The following is a 23,755-nucleotide window of genomic DNA, read 5'->3' as shown; positions in this document are numbered from 1 at the left end:
TATTATCTAATGGGGATCCTAATAAACTAACCCCCCTTTAATGTCCCACTTTATGTTGTATTATCTAATGGGGATCCTAATAAACTAACCCCCCTGTAATGTCCCACTTTATGTTGTATTATCTAATGGGGATCCTAATAAACTAACCCCCCCTGTAATGTCCCACTTTATGTTGTATTATCTAATGGGGATCCTAATAAACTAACCCCCCTGTAATGTCCCACTTTATGTTGTATTATCTAATGGGGATCCTAATAAACTAACCCCCTGTAATGTCCCACTTTATGTTGTATTATCTAATGGGGATCCTAATAAACTAACCCCCCTTTAATGTCCCACTTTATGTTGTATTATCTAATGGGGATCCTAATAAACTAACCCCCCTGTAATGTCCCACTTTATGTTGTATTATCTAATGGGGATCCTAATAAACTAACCCCCCTGTAATGTCCCACTTTATGTTGTATTATCTAATGGGGATCCTGATAAACTAACCCCCCCCTTAATGTCCCACTTTATGTTGTATTATCTAATGGGGATCCTAATAAACTAACCCCCCTTTAATGTCCCACTTTATGTTGTATTATCTAATGGGATCCTAATAAACTACCCCCCCGCCCCCTCCCTCCCTCCCCCTCTGTAATGTCCCACTTCATGTTGTATTATCTAATGGGGATCCTAATAAACTAACCCCCCCCCCCTCCCCCCCTCCCTCCCCCTCTGTAATGTCCCACTTCATGTTGTATTATCTAATGGGGATCCTAATAAACTAACCCCCTCCCTCCCTCCCCCTCCCTCCCTCCCTCCCCCTCCCCCTCTGTAATGTCCCACTTCATGTTGTATTATCTAATGGGGATCCTAATAAACTAACCCCTCCCTCCCTCCCCCTCTGTAATGTCCCACTTCATGTTGTATTATCTAATGGGGATCCTAATAAACTACCCCTCCCCCCTCTGTAATGTCCCACTTTATGTTGTATTATCTAATGACTAGAAGAATGGAGGTCGGGACGTCTGATATCGTTTGTTGAACTTTACTGAAAACATTAGAAGGGTACATTCACTGTTGATCACTAGTTCTGTGGCTCAACTAGTGCAAGAGTAAGACATGGAATGGAATACTGAGTGTATCAGTTCAAATAGGATTTACAAGTTGCATGGTCTCTCTCTCTCTCCCTCTCCCTCCCTCCTTACACTAAAGAGGCCAGGCCTTTCACAGTGATACTCATGACTAGAGGAAGGTATCCAGGATGGTCCTTCATCTCTGTCCTCAGTGTGTCCCCCTCTCTCTTCAGTGTAACTTCAGAGTGACCAAAGAGACTCTCTGTCCTCTGATACAGCTCCTCCTCAGTCAGAACAGCCAGACCTGCATCTCTCAGAGAGAGGGTCTCCCCACTCCCTGCTGCCACATGCTGCACCTGGAGGACCAGCAGCACAGGAATTAATGTGGCATCTGCATCCCTAGAATTTGCAACAATGAAAAACACTTTAAATGACAAATAGTTAGACATTATACATATTTTAATTGATACTGAACTGTTTATCAATGTGAAAACATAATGAAAGTCCTTCATACTGCAAAACTTGATTTGTATGCATTGTTTAAAATACTTAGAAGCAAATAGGCTTGTCCCAGTATTGATGAGTAGAGTTATTTTGGAGATTTAGAGATATATTATTTTGAATGCTATAAAATAAACAAATGTATTTCATATCATTAGTGTTACAGCCTTGTAGATCACTGATTACAAAGATATACAAGGACCTTAAGCATTCTTTCCAGTGGCAAACTGTTATCAGGAGAGGGGTCAATATTAAATAAAATTATTAGCTAATCAGACCCTTTTAGTATGTCATCAATGTTATGATTCCAGTGATCATTTGGTGTGTTTAAATAAAACGTGTAATTGGTGTTACTCAATTTAAATTAAGGGAAATTACACTGAGCAAAATGATTCATCAAATCTCTTTAGTAAATGATTAAGTCAATTACTTTTAAAGGTTAAATGACCTTAGATTTGAGATCGGTGGCCTCCATTTAAGAAACTCCTAAATGACTTATAAACGTGTAATTGATGTGACCTATACTTTGATGCAATACATCATTCAGGGCAGCCCCACCACTATCCGGGAGATGGCGCTGTTCTGCATGTAATTCTGGATTTCATTCAAACACATTTGATTTGTAATTGCTTGAGCTAATAAAGCACACAGTACATGCTCGTTCCCTGTTGTATTGTTATTTTGGTCAATTTGATTTGAGGAAAGGCAGCTCCCTAATGCAGCTGTTTCAGCCTCCCTCAGTGATCTGTTATGGAGAGGCTAGCCTGGGGACTCAGTCAGCTGTAGCCCACTTGGGTGCTGCCATAGAGATTCATTAGTAGTGTCCGCATAAGAAGGCTTGATGTCATTTGCCAAAGATAAATAGACATCTTATCTCTGGTAGAAATTTCATAGTTGTTTATGGTCTTCTAGTTAGCTAGCTGAAAAGTCATCATGAATCATGTCAACAATCTCCTAGCAAATTATTTTAAAACTTGTAGAGATAAAACATCTTGGTGCTCATCAACCACTGAACAGGCCTCAGTTAAAATAGAGCAAGTTATAAAATAATTCAACCTGAGTGGTTTGGATGGAACTTGCGGTGGCTAACAGCTGCTGTTTGAGGTAGCTAGCTAGCTACTACGTGTTGTTGGTAATGATTGATGTCAGAATGTAAAAACCCATGGAAGAGTATCTATGCAATGGTTGAAGTGAGGCAGAGAGTAGCTTTATAAACATTTTTGCTAAATTCATAACCTGAGCATCTTGTTAACAGACAGGCAGAGGCAACTGCACTCAGAATGGTGTTCTGCTGCGTCCCATCACTCTAACAGTGATTAGCAATATTGCAGACCGATGCTGATATTGATTCTGAAGTCAAATAGACTTTACTCTATAAAGTATGCTGGACTACCGTGGTCTCCCTTGCAATAGGAGCCAAAGATATGGACAGTAGCATATACACTGGTCATAACCCACGGAACCCAATTTATTTTGCAACGCTCGCGCATGTGATGCAAGCGGTGTAGTTAGCCTGTAATCAGCTGACTACATCGCTCACGTCGCGTGCGCGAGCGTTGCAAAATAAATTTAGAAATCTATATTATTAAATTATTGCAACCACACTGCTCACGCGCGCCAACGAGAATCTGCGTTGCCAAAGGCTAAAACAGTTCTATTTCTGATGCAGATCGCGCTGCAAGTCCTTCCTCTCTCTTCTCCTCATTGGTTTATAGAAGCAGGTACCCACGTGCCATCTCCTCATTGGTTATACCCACGTGGGTAACTGAAAGACGAACGAGGTCAGTGGCAGTAATGGACCTAATTTATGAAAGTTACCAATCGCAATATAAAGTCAAGAGAAGAAAAGGCCTAGAAGGAGGAGAGATGACTAGAAACGATTCGGTTGACCATTTTATTGAGGATTAATTGTCAGAATAAAGGACCTTGTGCATTTCAGGTAAAATAACAACTCAATGTTTATATCCCAGTAGAAATTAGCTAGCAACAGCAAGCTAGCAAAATAGGACAAATTAGCTAGCACGTGCAAGCTAGCTAGCTAAATTGTCATAAATGTTTAATGCTTTTCGACCTGTCCCCAAATTAATGTAATTGGTTCAGAGTTTGTTTTGATATGTTAACCTGCATGTCATGATCGCGTTTGGTGTGGAGAGACAAAATACATTTATGCACGATGGCGCATGCGCGCAGCCGGTTTGGGTTCCATGCTATGCTATAACGTTTTTTGTGTGTGGCTCAAAACTAATTTCTGGGATTGGTAATTATTTATGATGATGCATTCAATGTTTAGTGTAGTAATGTATCGATGCATATTCACTTTTTTTCATTGAGTTTGCCCCACCAATATTTTTGTTAAAAATCACCACTGGTTACCGTCATTGGTGTCAGTACTGCTACTGGTGGTACAATGTTATCATAATGGTAGAAATATGAGTTTATTTAACATGGGAATATACATTTACATAAACCCAAATACATTTACATTAACCCAAATACATTTACATAAACCCAAATAAATTTACATAACCCCAATACATTTACATAAACCCAATACATTTACATAAACCCAAATACATTTACATAAACTCAAAGACATTTACATAAACCCAAATACATTTACATAAACTCAAATACATTTACATAAACCCAAATACATTTACATAAACAAAAACCTAGAAAAATGAACTCCAGGTCATATAGGACTGGAGGCTCAATCAAGCAGGTGTGAACTCACCAGGATCTGCAGGGCCTGTAAGACTGGAGGACTGCAACAGGATCCCAACACAGAGAGACCTTCATCTGTCATTCCTGAAGATATAAATATACACACATAAAACCACAGTAGTGAACCTAGTTTCCCAGGAACTGATCAAATAATAACTGGAGAATCCTGTGAAAACTGCTCTCTATCTCACCGTCCATGGCACTGACAATGAGGTGGACGGCACTGAGAAGTGAAGATCTGATCTCGTCCTCATCCTTCCCAACACATTGGTCTACAAGATCCAGTATGGCCTGGACTGTCTCCCTCTCAGACTCTTCCAGGACACCCATGTCAGGAGTCTCACCATCACACATCTGATCCAGCTGTGACAAAAGAGAGAGAGGGAGAGAGAGGAATATATTAATTCCTGCCATTAGGTAGGTAGGTAGGTAGGTGGGTAGGTAGGGGTGTGTGTGTGTGTGTGTGTGGCTACTACTATATGACTACTACTATAGGACTACTACTATAGGACTACTACTATAGGGCTGGGAGGGTTATGGCCTGGAGGAGAGGTGCTGGGTCCCTGTTAGAGACATTCTGGACCCAGCCCTCATCGCCGACCTCCCCCGCTGGCACCCCGGTCAACCAGGTATGCGCCCATGTAGGGCGCCAGGTGTCGCTCCTAGAGGGCGGGGTACTGTCATGCCCTGATTTGTTTCACCTGTCTTTGTGCTCGTCTCCAACCCCCTCCAGGTGTCGCCCATCTTCCCCATTATCCCCTGTGTACTTATACCTGTGTTCTCTGTTTGTCTGTTGCCAGTTCGTCTTGTTTGTCAAGCTTACCAGCGTTTGTCCTGTCAGATCCTGTCTTTTCCCAGACTCTATTTTTCTTGCCCTCCTGGTTTTTGACCCTTGCTTGTCCTGACCCTGAGCCTGCCTGCCGTCCTGTACCTTTGCCCCTATCTGGATTTCCGACCTCTGCCTGACCTGACCCTGAGCCTGCCTGCCGTCCTGTACCTTTGCCTCTGTTGCTGAAATAAACATCATTACTTCGACTCGGGGTCTTACCTTATCCTGATAATACGCTTTTTCCTCTAACTTTCGCTTTACTTCATTGAAAAAGGCCTCAATCTTCAGGAATAACAGTAGCCTAGACAATGTCTCCTTTTACTCACTCGCTCTCTCTCTCCCTCTCCTCAGCAGCAGGGGCATGTCAGGTGAGCGGCCGGAATCAGTTTCAGTTGGACATAAGCTATACATTTTATTGAGTTGCAATTGGCTGAAACAGATAACAAGAGCCGTCCTCTTCCTCTTTGCCGTCCAATCAGGTCCATTCGGTAAATCAATTGTAATTACACATACCCAAAAACCTGTGGCAATTAGATCAGACCCGACCCAGAGCCGAGACAAAAGTCAGAATTTAGGACCCGAACCCACTCGGGTCCCGGGTCGGATTTCAGATCTGTTGGACCCGTGAAGACCTCTACCACTCACCACACTCTCCAGCACACTGACTGCCTCTCTGTCCTCCATGGTTGTCTTGAGGAGCTGGAGCAGAGAGGAGCGTTTGGCCACCGGCAGGACTGACAGCAGCTGGAAATGACCACTCAGTTTGTCCAGTTCTATCAACGCACAAACAACACAGAGACCATTTTGTCAAAGTGTCCTATTTTTATGTACCAAATCATTTAATTTTATATTCCAAAAGTGTGGAAACATTGTAATTACTAATCAAAGAGAACAATTTAAATATGGAACATTCCATTCAGTAGACTACATTACATGTTGACCAGACGTTCCATTCAGTAGACTACATTACATGTTGACCAGACATTCCATTCAGTAGACTACATGTTGACCAGACGTTCCATTCAGTAGACTACATTACATGTTGACCAGACGTTCCATTCAGTAGACTACATTACATGTTGACCAGACATTCCATTCAGTAGACTACATGTTGGCCAGACGTTCCATTCAGTAGACTACATGTTGACCAGACGTTCCATTCAGTAGAATACATTACATGTTGACCAGACGTTCCATTCAGTAGACTACATTACATGTTGACCAGGCATTCCATTCAGTAGACTACATGTTGACCAGACGTTCCATTCAGTAGAATACATTACATGTTGACCAGACGTTCCATTCAGTAGACTACATTACATGTTGACCAGACGTTCCATTCAGTAGACTACATGTTGACCAGACGTTCCATTCAGTAGACTACATTACATGTTGACCAGACATTCCATTCAGTAGACTACATGTTGACCAGACGTTCCATTCAGTAGACTACATGTTGACCAGACGTTCCATTCAGTAGACTACATTACATGTTGACCAGACATTCCATTCAGTAGACTACATGTTGACCAGACGTTCCATTCAGTAGACTACATGTTGACCAGACGTTCCATTCAGTAGACTACATTACATGTTGACCAGGCGTTCCATTCAGTAGACTGCATGTTGACCAGACGTTCCATTCAGTAGACTACATTACATGTTGACCAGACGTTCCATTCAGTAGACTACATGTTGACCGCTAAACAGGAGACATTACCCTCCACTGGCATTATTACCTTCGTTCAGATTTAAGGGGCTGTTGGTATGAAAGTCGCCTCTCAGGTCCATAATTCCATCCTCTTGAATCTCATCCTTTGACGTAACCTTTTCAAAGCCCCCATTGTTGCGGATGAGGCACAGCTCTGTGGACAAGAGCAGACAACAGTCATAACCAGTCACACACAGACAGATACAGTGGCTATACTAAATACAGTGGCTATACTAAATACAGTGGCCATACTAAATACAGTGGCTGTACTAAATACATTGGCTATACTAAATACAGTGGCTATACTAAATACAGTGGCCATACTAAATACAGTGGCTGTACTAAATACATTGGATATACTAAATACAGTGGCTATACTAAATACAGTGGGATATACTAAATACAGTGGCTATACTAAATACAGTGGATATACTAAATACAGTGGCTATACTAAATACAGTGGATATACTAAATACAGTGGCTATACTAAATACAGTGGGATATACTAAATACAGTGGCTATACTAAATACAGTGGCTATACTAAATACAGTGGCTATACTAAATACAGTGGCTATACTAAATACATTGGATATACTAAATACAGTGGCTATACTAAATACAGTGGCCATACTAAATACAGTGGCTATACTAAATACAGTGGCTATACTAAATACAGTGGCTATACTAAATACAGTGGCTATACTAAATACAGTGGCTATACTAAATACAGTGGATATACTAAATACAGTGGCTATACTAAATACAGTGGATATACTAAATACAGTGGGATATACTAAATACAGTGGCTATACTAAATACAGTGGGATATACTAAATACAGTGGCTATACTAAATACAGTGGCCATACTAAATACAGTGGCTATACTAAATACAGTGGCTATACTAAATACAGTGGCTGTACTAAATACAGTGGCTATACTAAATACAGTGGCTATACTAAATACAGTGGGATATACTAAATACAGTGGCTATACTAAATACAGTGGGATATACTAAATACAGTGGGATATACTAAATACAGTGGCTATACTAAATACAGTGGCTATACTAAATACAGTGGGATATACTAAATACAGTGGCTATACTAAATACAGTGGGATATACTAAATACAGTGGCTATACTAAATACAGTGGCTATACTAAATACAGTGGGATATACTAAATACAGTGGGATACACTAAATACACTGAGGAACACAGATGCTGGCTGTGTACTTTACCATGGTACTTAACCATGCAGCTATACCTGGGACATTGACAAACCATACACTTCCTCACCAAACTGTCCATTGCATTTGACGTAGAGCTCAATCAGACTGTAGGCCATGACAGTATTTGCAGGAATACCCAGTGACACATCACTTTCTGTCTGAGTACTGCCGATCTGCTTCATAGAGGCCTGTGGAGAACATTTTAAATGAGTCAGAGACGTTTGGTGCCCAGACGACCCAGATTCTAACCCAGACAGTCACATATTCTACACCACCACATTTTCAGGAAGTGGTTCTAATGATAAAAACACTATTTGCTGCCTTTTGAGAAGTGTAACTTGCTCAAATTTATTTTGGGATTTCACCTAATTTGAACAGTCTCTCATAAAGAGCAAAGGTTCAACTTTGTAAAAAAGTATGTTTTCCCATCTCAAGAGATATTTGTTTAAATGATTATAGTAAGTGCCTATTAAGTAACAAGGTTGACCATATCAGGGTTGACCATTTGAAATCAGCCATAAATATCCTTGTGACAGGGGTAATGGAAGCCTGTTCGCAGGAGTGGTAATGGAAAGCAAGCTTCCCCATTTATTTGTTTAAATCTATGGAGAACAGGTTTGAAGTGTTACGCTCAACCCACTCAGTTTTCCACCACAAAACACCAGAAAATGAACTAAAGGAGGAGAAACAGTTTGTTTACCTGCTTTTACACCATGATTTGACTATTAGATGTTGAATAATTCTTTAGAAAACAGTTTCACCATATTAAAACGAGAGTTCACGTAACAGGGTTGACCTTAAAGAGATGGACAGACGTAAATTAATCACAGTAAATAAATACAAATCTTCAGAAATGACTTTGTCAAAACAACAAAAGAACTAGGGCTTTTTCAATGATGGTGAAAACGTGGAGAAATGTTGGGATAAGTGGGTTAAACATTTTCCAGAAGTCACGGTCAAAATGCTGAATTGTGGCATTTTAGAAAGTCTTTATTCAAAAGAAAAATTGTACTGAAAATATCAAAGGTACTCTGTGAGTATTACGACTACTGAACAGACATCTGTGAGTATTACGACTACTGAACAGACATCTGTGAGTATTACCACTACTGAACAGACATCTGTGAGTATTACCACTACCGAACAGACAGACATCTGTGAGTATTACGACTACTGAACAGACAGGCATCTGTGAGTATTACCACTACCGAACAGACAGACATCTGTGAGTATTACGACTACTGAACAGATATCTGTGAGTATTACCACTACTGAACAGACATCTGTGAGTATTACGACTACTGAACAGACATCTGTGAGTATTACCACTACCGAACAGACAGACATCTGTGAGTATTACCACTACCGAACAGACAGACATCTGTGAGTATTACCACTACCGAACAGACAGACATCTGTGAGTATTACCACTACCGAACAGACAGACATCTGTGAGTATTACCACTACCGAACAGACAGACATCTGTGAGTATTACCACTACATCGAACAGACAGACATCTACCGAACAGTGAGTATTACCACTACCGAACAGACAGACATCTGTGAGTATTACCACTACCGAACAGACAGACATCTGTGAGTATTACCACTACCGAACAGACAGACATCTGTGAGTATTACCACTACCGAACAGACAGACATCTGTGAGTATTACCACTACTGAACAGACATCTGTGAGTATTACCACGACTGAACAGACATCTGTGAGTATTACCACTACCGAACAGACATCTGTGAGTATTACCACGACTGAACAGACATCTGTGAGTATTACCACTACTGAACAGACATCTGTGAGTATTACCACGACTGAACAGACATCTGTGAGTATTACCACTACTGAACAGACATCTGTGAGTATTACCACGACTGAACAGACATCTGTGAGTAGTACGACTACTGAACATCTGTGATCTGTCAATATGGTCCTGACATTGACTTTATTTATGAAGGCCTAGCTATCATGAAGTGAGATTATTGAGATTAAAAATCTATTTTACAACAGAGATGATCTAACTCTGAGTTACCAGTAAAATATCATTCACTTCAGTAGAACACTTGGTAATCTTTCCTCCTACCTTCCCGCTCAGGAACACACAGGCGCTCACGTTGGCTCCTACATTGCCATGCTTAAGGACATTGTTTGTGACCGGGCAAGGTAGTGACGTCATAATCCTCTCCGTCAAGACGCCTAACACTGCCCTGGGATTCGCACGGGTCTGCTTGATCACAGGATGGGACATGTCCAGAACTCTGCAGGAGGGACACATTTTAGGTCATATTTCATAGAAATCTGGAAACACTGGAAAGCTACTTTAAAAGTAAACAAATGGATGTACCAATCACAGATTGTCCCTTTAAGCTAAACTAGTAGTGACAACAGTGAGGATGTAGTTTAAGATTCAGGAAGTTGCTAAACAAGTACAGTTCCACTTCTTTGTTGTCTGAAATCACTTCAACCTGAAAATGTCCTTTTTACACAAAAGATACCTGCCTGATGTCATTGCAACCAGTTTTGCTCGCTGGTCTTGGGTCTTCGACTACTTGGGAAGGTGAGCTGTATGATCTATTATGACTGTATAATGACTTTAAAGACTATATATTACTGTTATGACTGTATTAATACTATGTTGACTGTTATGACTGTATCCTGACTGTATATGACTGTATTATGGCTGTATTATGACTGTATTATGACTGTATATGAATGAAAATGATTGTATTATGACTCTTATGACTGTTATGTCTATTATGAGTGTATATGACTGCAATATGACTTATTATGACTGTATTATGACTATATTATGACGTAGTATGACTATTATGACTATATTATGACTGTATTATGACTGTGTTATGACTATATATACATAACTATATTATGACTATTATGATGGAGTATGACTATATTATGACTATTATGACTGTGTATGACTATTATGACTATATTAGGATGTAATATGACTGTATTATGACGTATTATGACTGTATTATGACTATTATGACCTGATATGACTGTATTATGACTGTGTTGTGACTATTATGACTGTATATGACTGTGTTGTGACTATTATGACTGTATATGATTGTATTGTGAATATTATGATGTATTATGACTGTGTTATGACTATTATGATTGTATTTGACTGTATTGTGACTATTATGCCTGTATATGACAGTGTTATCACATATTGTGACTGTGTTATGACTATTATGACTGTATTATGACTATGACTGTATTATGACTGTATTGTAACTATTATGACTGTAGTATGACTGTATTATGACTGTATTATGACGTAGTATGACAATTAGGACTGCAATATGACTGCATATGACTTGGTATGACTGTATTATGACTGTATTATGACTGTGCTATGACTATTATGACTGTAGTATGACTATTATGACTGTAGTATGACTATTATGACTGTAGTATGACTGCAATATGACTGTATTTTGACTTGGTATGACTGTATTATGGCATATTATGACTGTATTATGACTGTATTATGACTGTATTATGACTGTATTATGACTGTGCTATGACTATTATGACTGTAGTATGACTATTATGACTGTAGTATGACTGCAATATGACTGTATTTTGACTTGGTATGACTGTATTGTATTATGACTGTATTATGACTGTATTATGACTGTATTATGACTGTATTATGACTATATTATGACTGTATTATGACTATTATGACTGTATTATGACTATTATGACTGTATTATGACGAATTATGACTGACTATTATGACTGTATTTGACTATTATGACTGTGTTATGACTATTATGACTGTATTATGACTGTATTATGACTGTATTATGATGTAGTATTATGACATATATTATGACTGTATTTGACTGTATTATGACGTATGACTGTGCTATGACTATTATGACTGTATTGTGACTATTATGACTGTATTATGACTGTATTATATGATTGTGACTATTATGACTGTATATGATGTAGTATGACAATTATGACTGCAATATGACTGCATATGACTTGGTATGACTGTATTATGACTGTATTATGACGTATGACTGTGCTATGACTATTATGACTGTAGTGTGACTATTATGACTGTATATAACTGTATTGTGACTGTATTATGACTGTATTATCACTATTATCACTGTATAATGACTTATGACTGCATATGACTGTATTGTGACTATTATGACTGTAGTATGACTATTATGACTGTAGTATGACTGCAATATGACTGTATTTTGACTTGGTATGACTGTATTATGACTGTATTATGACTATATATATGACTATATTATGACTGTATTATGATGTAGTATGACTATATATGACTATATTATGACTGTATTATGACGTAGTATGACTATTATGACTGTATTATGACTGTATTGTGACTGTATTATGATTTGGTATGACTGTATTATGATGTATTATGTCTGTGTTATGATTATTATGACTGCATTATGACTGTATTATGACTATTATGACTGTATTTGACTGTATTGTGACTATTATGACTGTATATGACTGTATTATGACGTATTGTGACTGTGTTATGACTATTATGACTGTATTATGACTGTATTATGACTGTATTGTGACTATTATGACTGTATTATGATGTAGTATGACAATTAGGACTGTATTATGACTGTATTATGATGTAGTATGACTATATAATGACTGTATAATGACTGTATTATGACTATTATGACTATATAAGACCATATTATGTCTGTATTATGATGTAGTATGACTATATTAGGACGTATTATGACTGTATATGAATGTATTATGACTAGTATGACTGTATTATGACTGTTATGACTGTTATGACTGTATTATGACTATATTAGGATGTATTATGATTGTATTGTGACTATTATGACTGAATTATGACTGTGTTATGAGTAGTATGACTGTATTATGACTGTATTGTGACTGTATTATGATTTGGTATGACTGTATTATGACGTATTATGTCTGTGTTATGACTATTATGACTGCATTATGACTGTATTATGACTGTTATGACTGTATTTGACTGTATTGTGACTATTATGACTGTATATGACTGTATTATGACGTATTGTGACTGTGTTATGACTATTATGACTGTATTATGACTGTATTATGACTGTATTGTGACTGTATTGTGACTATTATGACTGTATATGATTGTATTGTGAATATTATGATGTATTATGACTGTGTTATGACTATTATGATTGTATTCGACTGTATTGTGACTATTATGCCTGTATATGACAGTGTTATCACATATTGTGACTGTGTTATGACTATTATGACTGTATTATGACTATGACTGTATTATGACTGTATTGTAACTATTATGACTGTAGTATGACTGTATTATGACTGTATTATGACGTAGTATGACAATTAGGACTGCAATATGACTGCATATGACTTGGTATGACTGTATTATGACTGTATTATGACTGTGCTATGACTATTATGACTGTAGTATGACTATTATGACTGTAGTATGACTATTATGACTGTAGTATGACTGCAATATGACTGTATTTTGACTTGGTATGACTGTATTATGGCGTATTATGACTGTATTATGACTGTATTATGACTGTATTATGACTGTGCTATGACTATTATGACTGTAGTATGACTATTATGACTGTAGTATGACTGCAATATGACTGTATTTTGACTTGGTATGACTGTATTATGGCATATTATGACTGTATTATGACTGTATTATGACTGTATTATGAATGTATTATGACTGTGCTATGACTATATTATGACTGTATTATGACTATTATGACTGTATTATGACGAATTATGACTGTGTTATGACTATTATGACTGTATTATGACAAATTATGTCTGTGTTATGACTATTATGACTGCATTATGACTATTATGACTGTATTTGACTGTATTGTGACGTATTGTGACTGTGTTATGACTATTATGACTGTATTATGACTGTATTATGACTGTATTATGATGTAGTATGACAATTATGACTGCAATATGACTGCATATGACTTGGTATGACTGTATTATGACTGTATTATGACGTATGACTGTGCTATGACTATTATGACTGTATTGTGACTATTATGACTGTAGTATGACTGTATTATGAATGTATTGTGACTATTATGACTGTATATGATGTAGTATGACAATTATGACTGCAATATGACTGCATATGACTTGGTATGACTGTATTATGACTGTATTATGACGTATGACTGTGCTATGACTATTATGACTGTATTGTGACTATTATGACTGTATATAACTGTATTGTGACTGTATTATGACTGTATTATCACTGTATAATGACTTATGACTGCATATGACTGTATTGTGACTATTATGACTGTAGTATGACTGCAATATGACTGTATTTTGACTTGGTATGACTGTATTATGACTGTATTATGACTATATATATGACTATATTATGACTGTATTATGATGTAGTATGACTATATATGACTATATTATGACTGTATTATGACGTAGTATGACTATTATGACTGTATTATGACTGTATTGTGACCGTATTATGATTTGGTATGACTGTATTATGACGTATTATGTCTGTGTTATGACTATTATGACTGCATTATGACTGTATTATGACTATTATGACTGTATTTGACTGTATTGTGACTATTATGACTGTATATGACTGTATTATGACATATTGTGACTGTGTTATGACTATTATGACTGTATTATGACTGTATTATGACTGTATTGTGACTATTATGACTGTATTATGACTGTATTATGACTATATATGACCATATTATGACTGTATTATGATGTAGTATGACAATTAGGACTGTATTATGACTGTATTATGATGTAGTATGACTATATAATGACTGTATAATGACTGTATTATGACTATTATGACTATATAAGACCATATTATGACTGTATTATGATGTAGTATGACTATATTAGGACGTATGACTGTATATGAATGTATTATGACTAGTATGACTGTATTATGACTGTTATGACTGTTATGACTGTATTATGACTATATTAGGATGTATTATGATTGTATTGTGACTATTATGACTGAATTATGACTGTGTTATGACTAGTATGACTGTATTATGACTGTATTGTGACTGTATTATGATTTGGTATGACTGTATTATGACGTATTATGTCTGTGTTATGACTATTATGACTGCATTATGACTGTATTATGACTGTTATGACTGTATTTGACTGTATTGTGACTATTATGACTGTATATGACTGTATTATGACGTATTGTGACTGTGTTATGACTATTATGACTGTATTATGACTGTATTATGACTGTATTGTGACTGTATTGTGACTATTATGACTGTATTATGACTGTATTATGACTATATATGACCATATTATGACTGTATTATGATGTAGTATGACAAACTCCTTTCTAGGGAGTTTTTCCTAGCCACCGTGCTTTTACACCTGCATTGTTTGCTGTTTGGGGTTTTAGGCTGGGTTTCTGTACAGCACTTTGAGATATCAGCTGATGTACGAAGGGCTATATAAATACATTTGATTTGATTTGATTTGATTTTGACAATTAGGACTGTATTATGACTGTATTATGATGTAGTATGACTATATAATGACTGTATAATGACTGTATTATGACTATTATGACTATATAAGACCATATTATGACTGTATTATGACTGTATTATGACGTATGACTGTGCTATGACTATTATGACTGTATTATGACTATTATGACTGTATTATGACTGTTATGACTGTTATGACTGTAATATGACTATATTATGACTTATGACTGTATGACTGTATTGAGACTATGACTATATAGGACTATATTACGACGTAGTATGACTATTATGACTGTATGATGACTGTATCTGACTGAATTATGACTGTATGATGACTGTATTATGACTATTATGACTGTATGATGACTGTATGATGACTGTATGATGACTATTATGACTATTTTGACTATTATGACTCTTATGACTGTATATGACTGTATTGAGACTATTATGACTATATTACGACATAGTATGACTATTCTGACTGTATGATGACTGTATATGGCTGTATTATGACTGTATTATGACTATATTATGACTGTATTATGACTGTATTATGACTATATTATGACTATACTATGATGTATTATGATTGTATTATGACTGTATTATGATTGTATTATGACTGTATTATGACTATATTATGACTATACTATGATGTATTGTGATGTATTATGACTGTATTATGACTGTATTGTGACTATTATGACTGTAGTATGACTGTATTATGACTGTATTGTGACTATTATGACTGTATTATGACTGTATTATGACTATATATGACCATATTATGACTGTATTATGATGTAGTATGACAATTAGGACTGTATTATTACTGTATTATGATGTAGTATGACTATATAATGACTGTATAATGACTGTATTATGACTATTATGACTATATAAGACCATATTATGACTGTATTATGATGTAGTATGACTATATTAGGACGTATTATGACTGTATATGAATGTATTATGACTATTATGACTGTATTATGACTGTTATGACTGTTATGACTGTATTATGACTATATTATGACTTATGACTGTATGACTGTATTGAGACTATGACTATATAGGACTATATTACGACGTAGTATGACTATTATGACTGTATGATGACTGTATGATGACTGTATTATGACTCTTATGACTGTATTATGACTATTATGACTGTATTTGACTGTATTGTGACTATTATGACTATATTACGACATAGTATGACTATTCTGACTGTATGATGACTGTATGATGACTGTATGATGACTGTATGATGACTCTTATGACTCTTATGACTCTTATGACTGTATATGACTTTATTGAGACTATTATGACTATATTACGACGTAGTATGACTATTATGATTGTATTATGACTGTATTATGACTGTATTATGACTATGACTATTATGACTGTATTATGACTGTATTATGACTGTATTATGACTGTATTATGACTGTATTATGACTGTATTATGATTGTATTATGACTGTATTATGACTGTATGACTATATTATGACTATACTATGATGTATTATGATTGTATTATGACTGTATTGTGATTGTATTATGACTGTATTATGACTGTATTATGACTATATTATGACTATACTATGATGTATTGTGATGTATTATGACTGTATTATGACTGTATTGTGACTATTATGACTGTAGTATGACTGTATTATGAATGTATTGTGACTATTATGACTGTATATGATGTAGTATGACAATTATGACTGCAATATGACTGCATATGACTTGGTATGACTGTATTATGACTGTATTATGACGTATTATGACTGTGCTATGACTATTATGACTGTATTGTGACTGTATATGACTGTATTGTGACTTATGACTGCATATGACTGTATTGTGACTATTATGACTGTAGTATGACTATTATGACTGTATATGACTGCAATATGACTGTATTTTGACTTGGTATGACTGTATTATGACGTATTATGACTGTATTATGACTATATATATATTTGACTATATTATGACTGTATTATGACGTAGTATGACTATTATGACTATTATGACTATATTAGGATGTATTATGATTGTGTTATGACTATTATGACTGTATATGACTGTATTATGACTGTATTATGAGTTGGTATGACTATTATGACTGTATTATGACTGTATTGTGACTGTATTGTGACTGTATTATGACTGTATTATGACGTATTATGTCTGTGTTATGACTATTATGACTGTATTATGACTATTATGACCGTATTCGACTGCATTGTGACTATTATGACTGCATATGACTGTATTATGACGTATTGTGACTGTGTTATGACTATTATGACTGTATTATGACTGTATTGTGACTGTATTGTGACTATTATGACTGTAGTATGACTAGTATGACTATATATGACCATATTATGACCGTATTATGATGTAGTATGACAATTAGGACTGTATTATGACTGTATTATGATGTAGTATGACTATATAATGACTGTATTATGACTATTATGACTATATAAGACCATATCATGACTGTATTATGATGTAGTATGACTATATTAGGACGTATTATGACTGTATATGAATGTATTATTACTGTTATGACTGTATCATGACTGTTATGACTGTATTATGACTATATTATGACTGTATTGTGACTATTATGACTTATGACTGTATGACTGTATTGAGACTATGACCATATAGGACTATATTACGACGTAGTATGACTATTCTGACTGTATGATTGTTAGAGGAAAATATAGTTTAGATGATCAATAATGTATATATTAATGATTAGAACCATTTATGCTAATACTATTATGTTATGATTTGAAAAGTATGGGTTCTTAATTGTACTGTTACTGAAAATGTAAGCAGAAATGAATTGTGTCTGTGTCTCCTGGGGAAAGTTTAAGAAGGAGGGATAAGATAGTTTTTCAAACAGATAAGAATGTTTTGGTTGGATTCCATTAGGGAAGAGAAGTATATCCTTTAGACAGGTTGGAATGTAGTTTATGTGGGGAGTGAAACTATCTCCAGGACCGAATACTACACCATTGTAAGGCTGGGAGAGGGTGTGAAACTGATGACGTCATTTTATGTCTTCTTTCTTTAAAATGTAATGTTCTTTGTATTATGGGTCAGTAGTCTCTGGAATTAAACGCTCTTTACCTGGCTTTTAAGACTGGTCTCGATCTACTTCATGCATAATTAACTGTATGATTGTTAGAGGAAAATATAGTTTAGATGATCAATAATGTATATATGAACTTACACCTCATTAATGAATAGAAACGAGTGTGAAATTGGTTTTGGCAATTAAAGCATAGAGTAATTTAGAATTTCTCTATCAATGATGACTGTATATGACTGTATTATGACTATATTATGACTATATTATGACTGTATTGAGACTAGTATGACTATATATGACTATATTACGACGTAGTATGACTATTCTGACTGTATGATGACTGTATATGATTGTATTATGACTGTATGATGACTGTATGATGACTGTATTCTGACTGTATGATGACTGTATTATGACTCTTATGACTGTATTATGACTGTTATGACTGTATGATGACTGTATGATGACTGTATGATGACTGTATTATGACTGTATTATGACTATTATGACTGTATTATGACTGTATGATGACTGTATTATGACTCTTATGACTGTATATGACTGTATTGAGACTATTATGACTATATTACGACGTAGTATGACTATTCTGACTGTATGATGACTGTATATGGCTGTATTATGATTGTATTATGACTGTATGACTATATTATGATTGTATTATGACTGTATTATGAATGTATTGTGACTATTATGACTGTATATGATGTAGTATGACAATTATGACTGCAATATGACTGCATATGACTTGGTATGACTGTATTATGACTGTATTATGACGTATTATGACTGTGCTATGACTATTATGACTGTATTGTGACTGTATATGACTGTATTGTGACTTATGACTGTATATAACTGTATTGTGACTGTATTATGACTGTATTATCACTATTATCACTGTATAATGACTTATGATGCATATGACTGTATTGTGACTATTATGACTGTAGTATGACTATTATGACTGTATATGACTGCAATATGACTGTATTTTGACTTGGTATGACTGTATTATGACGTATTATGACTGTATTATGACGTAGTATGACTATTATGACTATTATGACTATATTAGGATGTATTATGATTGTGTTATGACTATTATGACTGTATATGACTGTATTATGACTGTATTATGAGTTGGTATGACTATTATGACTGTATTGTGACTGTATTGTGACTGTATTGTGACTGTATTATGACTGTATTATGACGTATTATGTCTGTGTTATGACTATTATGACTGTATTATGACTATTATGACTGTATTATGACGTATTGTGACTGTTTTATGACTATTATGACTGTATTATGACTGTATTATGACTGTATTATGACGTATTATGACTGTTATGACTGTATTCGACTGTATTGTGACTATTATGACTGCATATGACTGTATTATGACGTATTGTGACTTTGTTATGACTATTATGACTGTATTATGACTGTATTGTGACTGTATTGTGACTATTATGACTGTAGTATGACTAGTATGACTATATATGACCATATTATGACCGTATTATGATGTAGTATGACAATTAGGACTGTATTATGACTGTATTATGATGTAGTATGACTATATAATGACTGTATTATGACTATTATGACTATATAAGACCATATCATGACTGTATTATGATGTAGTATGACTATATTAGGACGTATTATGACTGTATATGAATGTATTATTACTGTTATGACTGTATCATGACTGTTATGACTGTATTATGACTATATTATGACTGTATTGTGACTATTATGACTTATGACTGTATGACTGTATTGAGACTATGACCATATAGGACTATATTACGACGTAGTATGATTATTCTGACTGTATGATGACTGTATATGACTGTATTATGACTATATTATGACTATATTATGACTGTATTGAGACAAGTATGACTATATATGACTATATTACGACGTAGTATGACTATTCTGACTGTATGATGACTGTATTATGACTATTATGATCGTATTATGATTGTATTATGATTGTATTATGACTATATTATGACTATATTATGACTGTATTGAGACTAGTATGACTATATATGACTATATTACGACGTAGTATGACTATTCTGACTGTATGATGACTGTATTATGACTATTATGATCGTATTATGATTGTATTATGACTGTATGATGATTGTATTATGACTATTATGATCGTATTATGACCGTATTATGACTGTATTATGACTGTATTATGATTGTATTGTGACTGTATTATGATGTATTGTGATGTATTATGACGTATTATGACTATTATGATCGTATTGTGACTGTATTATGACTATATTATGACTATATTATGATGTATTATGATATATTATGATTGTATTGAACATATGTATAGTATAGGGTAACTCACCTGTTTTTTGAGTAGTTGTGTAAGTCCTTCACATCAACCTTCTCTTTGTTCAGGCTGCCAAGGGACAGCTTCTGTTTGGTGGACCATTTCCCTTCCACGGTCAGGTTGAAATCAGCCAACTTTGCCTCCAAGTTTCCATCTGCATTCATTTCTTTCTTGTCACCAAATGTCCCACTGTAGTCCACAAAGTCAGACTCCTTGACAGCTGAGGGAAAGTTCAACATTTGAATGGACTCTATGCTATTATACCACAGCACATATCTATAACAGACACATCCATGACATTAGCATTTTCCTATTCTGCTCAGAAAAACAAGAATAGGATAAATATTTAAATCAATGGTCAGATATTTTAGAACAACAACAACAATAGTTATTTGTCACTAGCAGGATGCTCTGGTGCTTACTTGGGCTTAAAGGTGTGTTTCCAGGCTCTCCAGGCTCCAGAACATCACCGAGGGTAAAGCCAGGGGACTGGTATTTGGGTTCCTGCCAGAAGCATATGTGCCTGGTCTTGACAATGAGTGATCGGAGATTCAGTTTGTCTGTGTCATTCAGACTGGACACAGGGATCAGGCGACCCGCATGATCTGTGTCCTTCACGAAGGCTTTTGTGGCTTTGGCAAACATCTGAGAGATGGTGATGGATCGTGTTTCTGGCTGCAGCAGATGACAAAGACACAAATGACAAAGATGTCTAAGAAACAAATTAAGATGAACACATGAACACTCAATCAATACAACATCTTCTGAAGAGCATTCTAAATACATTTCACAGTTGTCAAGACACACAATAATGCAAATCTCTTTGAAAGGTTCACTTTCCCTGGGAAAAGAGTGGATCAGAACAGAGTAGCATTGCTTTTGACATGACAGGAAACAGGATATAAACACAAACAGGATATAATTTCAGTCAAAAACATTGGTTGTGTATCATTCAAGGCTATCCATAGCATGCTGTAGATTTTTCTTCATTTTTATATCGCAAAAATCAGCTTTAGTATTCTTCCTCTGGGTCCTTTTGACATTGATAAATTGTAAAGATACAGTTTGTTATTAAGAATTACATACTAGAATGTCTAAAATGCAGGGTGCAGGGAAATGGCTGTCATCCATGTTTAGGTTCTTGGTACATGCCAAGTTACTGCTTCTGAACATTTTTTTGTGACCAAGCAAGGTAGTGATGTCATAATCCTCTCCGTCAAGATGCCTAATACTGCCCTGGGACTCACGCGGGTCTGCTTTATCACAGAATGGGACATGTCCAGAACTCTGCAGGAGGGACCCATTATAATCTGATCTCTGACATTAGCCCTGTACAAATTAAAGGAGAATGCCACCACTTTTTAACCTCATAATCTAACGTTCCTAATAGATAATTTGCTGAATACCTGACACCTAAATTAGGATTTCAAGTCAGGAACAATTTTTTTATTAACATTCAACAGAAAGCAAACAACCTAACGTTCACTGGTAATGAAAGTTGTAGTTATGCTCTGACAACAAAGGGTCTAAAATAAACCAGCAGAGGAAACTAAAATAACCACACTTCTTACCCTTTACTTTGAGAGTTGAAAATAGTTTGATCTTGATTCAAATAAGCAATGAACAGATACTGTACGATTAGATAAGATGCAAGATAACGCCTTTGAATTTGGCTTATCTACCAAATGAGTGGTTGAAAATATCAGTCCAACTTCCGTTACTAGTGAACTCACAGACTTGACACTAAGGCTTTGTGCTAACCACAGAAGTATAGCCTACCACTTTAGACAGCCTACATCTGTGGTTATGCATGTGCGACTACACCCAGTCACATAAATCTACACTCGTAGAAAGAAAATTCCAAAAGGGTTCTTCAGGCTGTCACCATAGAACCCTTTTTAGTGCCAGGTAGAACCATTTTGGGTTCCATGTAGAACCTTCTGTAGAAAGGCTTCTACATGGAACCCTAAAACTGTCCTACTGGGAATCAAAAGGGTTCTACCTGAAACAAACAAGGGTTCTTCAAAGGGTTATCCTATGGAGACAGCCGAAGAACCCTTTTAGGTTCTAGATAGCACCTTTTTCTGTGTGTGGCTAAACTTCCAACATTCTAATATCAATGATGGCACAGCTATCCAACGTATATATGTATCCAAAACATAACCTGAAAGAGCAGTATTTCATTGTAGTATTTCATAACCTGCAAGAGCTTCAATACTTACAGTTTTTCACAGTTTCCTATTGAGTCTGACAATTATTGACTTCAATCACTGTGTAACATCATGGGTAACTCTGGGCATCGGCTTTCAGTTGAAAAAAATGCACCCTCTTTTGGTACTTTAAACCAGCACAGCAGCTTTCACGATCATATAGTGTGTGTTTATAAAGATGCTACTTTTCTTTTTAAACGTCCTCTTCCACATTTATAAGAGGGTAACTTACTTGTTTTTGTTAAGTAACCCTTTTACTTCCACTTCCTCTTTCTTCAGTCTCACTTCCTCTTTCTTCAAAGGACGACTCGAGTGTGGAAGACGTGTTCA

The 23,755-nt window shown here is 35.6% G+C and overlaps 2 protein-coding genes across 7 annotated transcripts in view; one reads left to right on the top strand and one right to left on the bottom strand.

Moving 5' to 3' along the window:
- Positions 1 to 1,017: 1,017 nt before the first annotated feature.
- On the bottom strand, positions 1,018 to 23,747 carry LOC135575137 (gasdermin-E-like). 6 transcript variants are annotated; one of them, XM_065027443.1, is made up of 10 exons: positions 23,658 to 23,747; positions 21,638 to 21,890; positions 21,231 to 21,435; positions 10,158 to 10,332; positions 8,125 to 8,245; positions 6,855 to 6,980; positions 5,761 to 5,888; positions 4,478 to 4,649; positions 4,297 to 4,370; positions 1,018 to 1,417 (listed from the first exon to the last, which is right to left on the bottom strand). In XM_065027443.1, exons 2-10 carry the CDS (start codon positions 21,858 to 21,860, stop codon positions 1,190 to 1,192), a joined length of 1,452 nt encoding a protein of 483 aa, XP_064883515.1. In that variant the 5' UTR covers positions 21,861 to 21,890; positions 23,658 to 23,747; the 3' UTR covers positions 1,018 to 1,189. The 6 variants fall into 6 exon arrangements, with proteins under 6 accessions (XP_064883515.1, XP_064883513.1, XP_064883516.1 ...); XM_065027441.1 differs by lacking the exon at positions 23,658 to 23,747 and adding an exon at positions 23,438 to 23,649; XM_065027444.1 differs by lacking the exon at positions 23,658 to 23,747 and adding an exon at positions 23,438 to 23,649 and having other exon boundaries at positions 10,188 to 10,332.
- The window catches only part of LOC115117136 (gasdermin-E-like), a 44,720-nt gene continuing 31,526 nt past the window's right edge, over positions 10,562 to 23,755 (top strand). Inside the window, exon 1 of the mRNA XM_065027445.1 lies at positions 10,562 to 10,631. Coding sequence (XP_064883517.1) covers positions 10,577 to 10,631 — 55 coding nt within the window. The 5' untranslated portion in view covers positions 10,562 to 10,576. The remainder of the gene's footprint in view (positions 10,632 to 23,755) is intronic.

Source organism: Oncorhynchus nerka, linkage group LG14, assembly GCF_034236695.1.
Source record: "Oncorhynchus nerka isolate Pitt River linkage group LG14, Oner_Uvic_2.0, whole genome shotgun sequence".
Lineage (NCBI taxonomy): Eukaryota > Metazoa > Chordata > Actinopteri > Salmoniformes > Salmonidae > Oncorhynchus > Oncorhynchus nerka.
The sequence above is the reverse complement of the archived record's forward strand: the minus strand, read 5'-3'. Positions and strand labels throughout refer to the sequence as shown.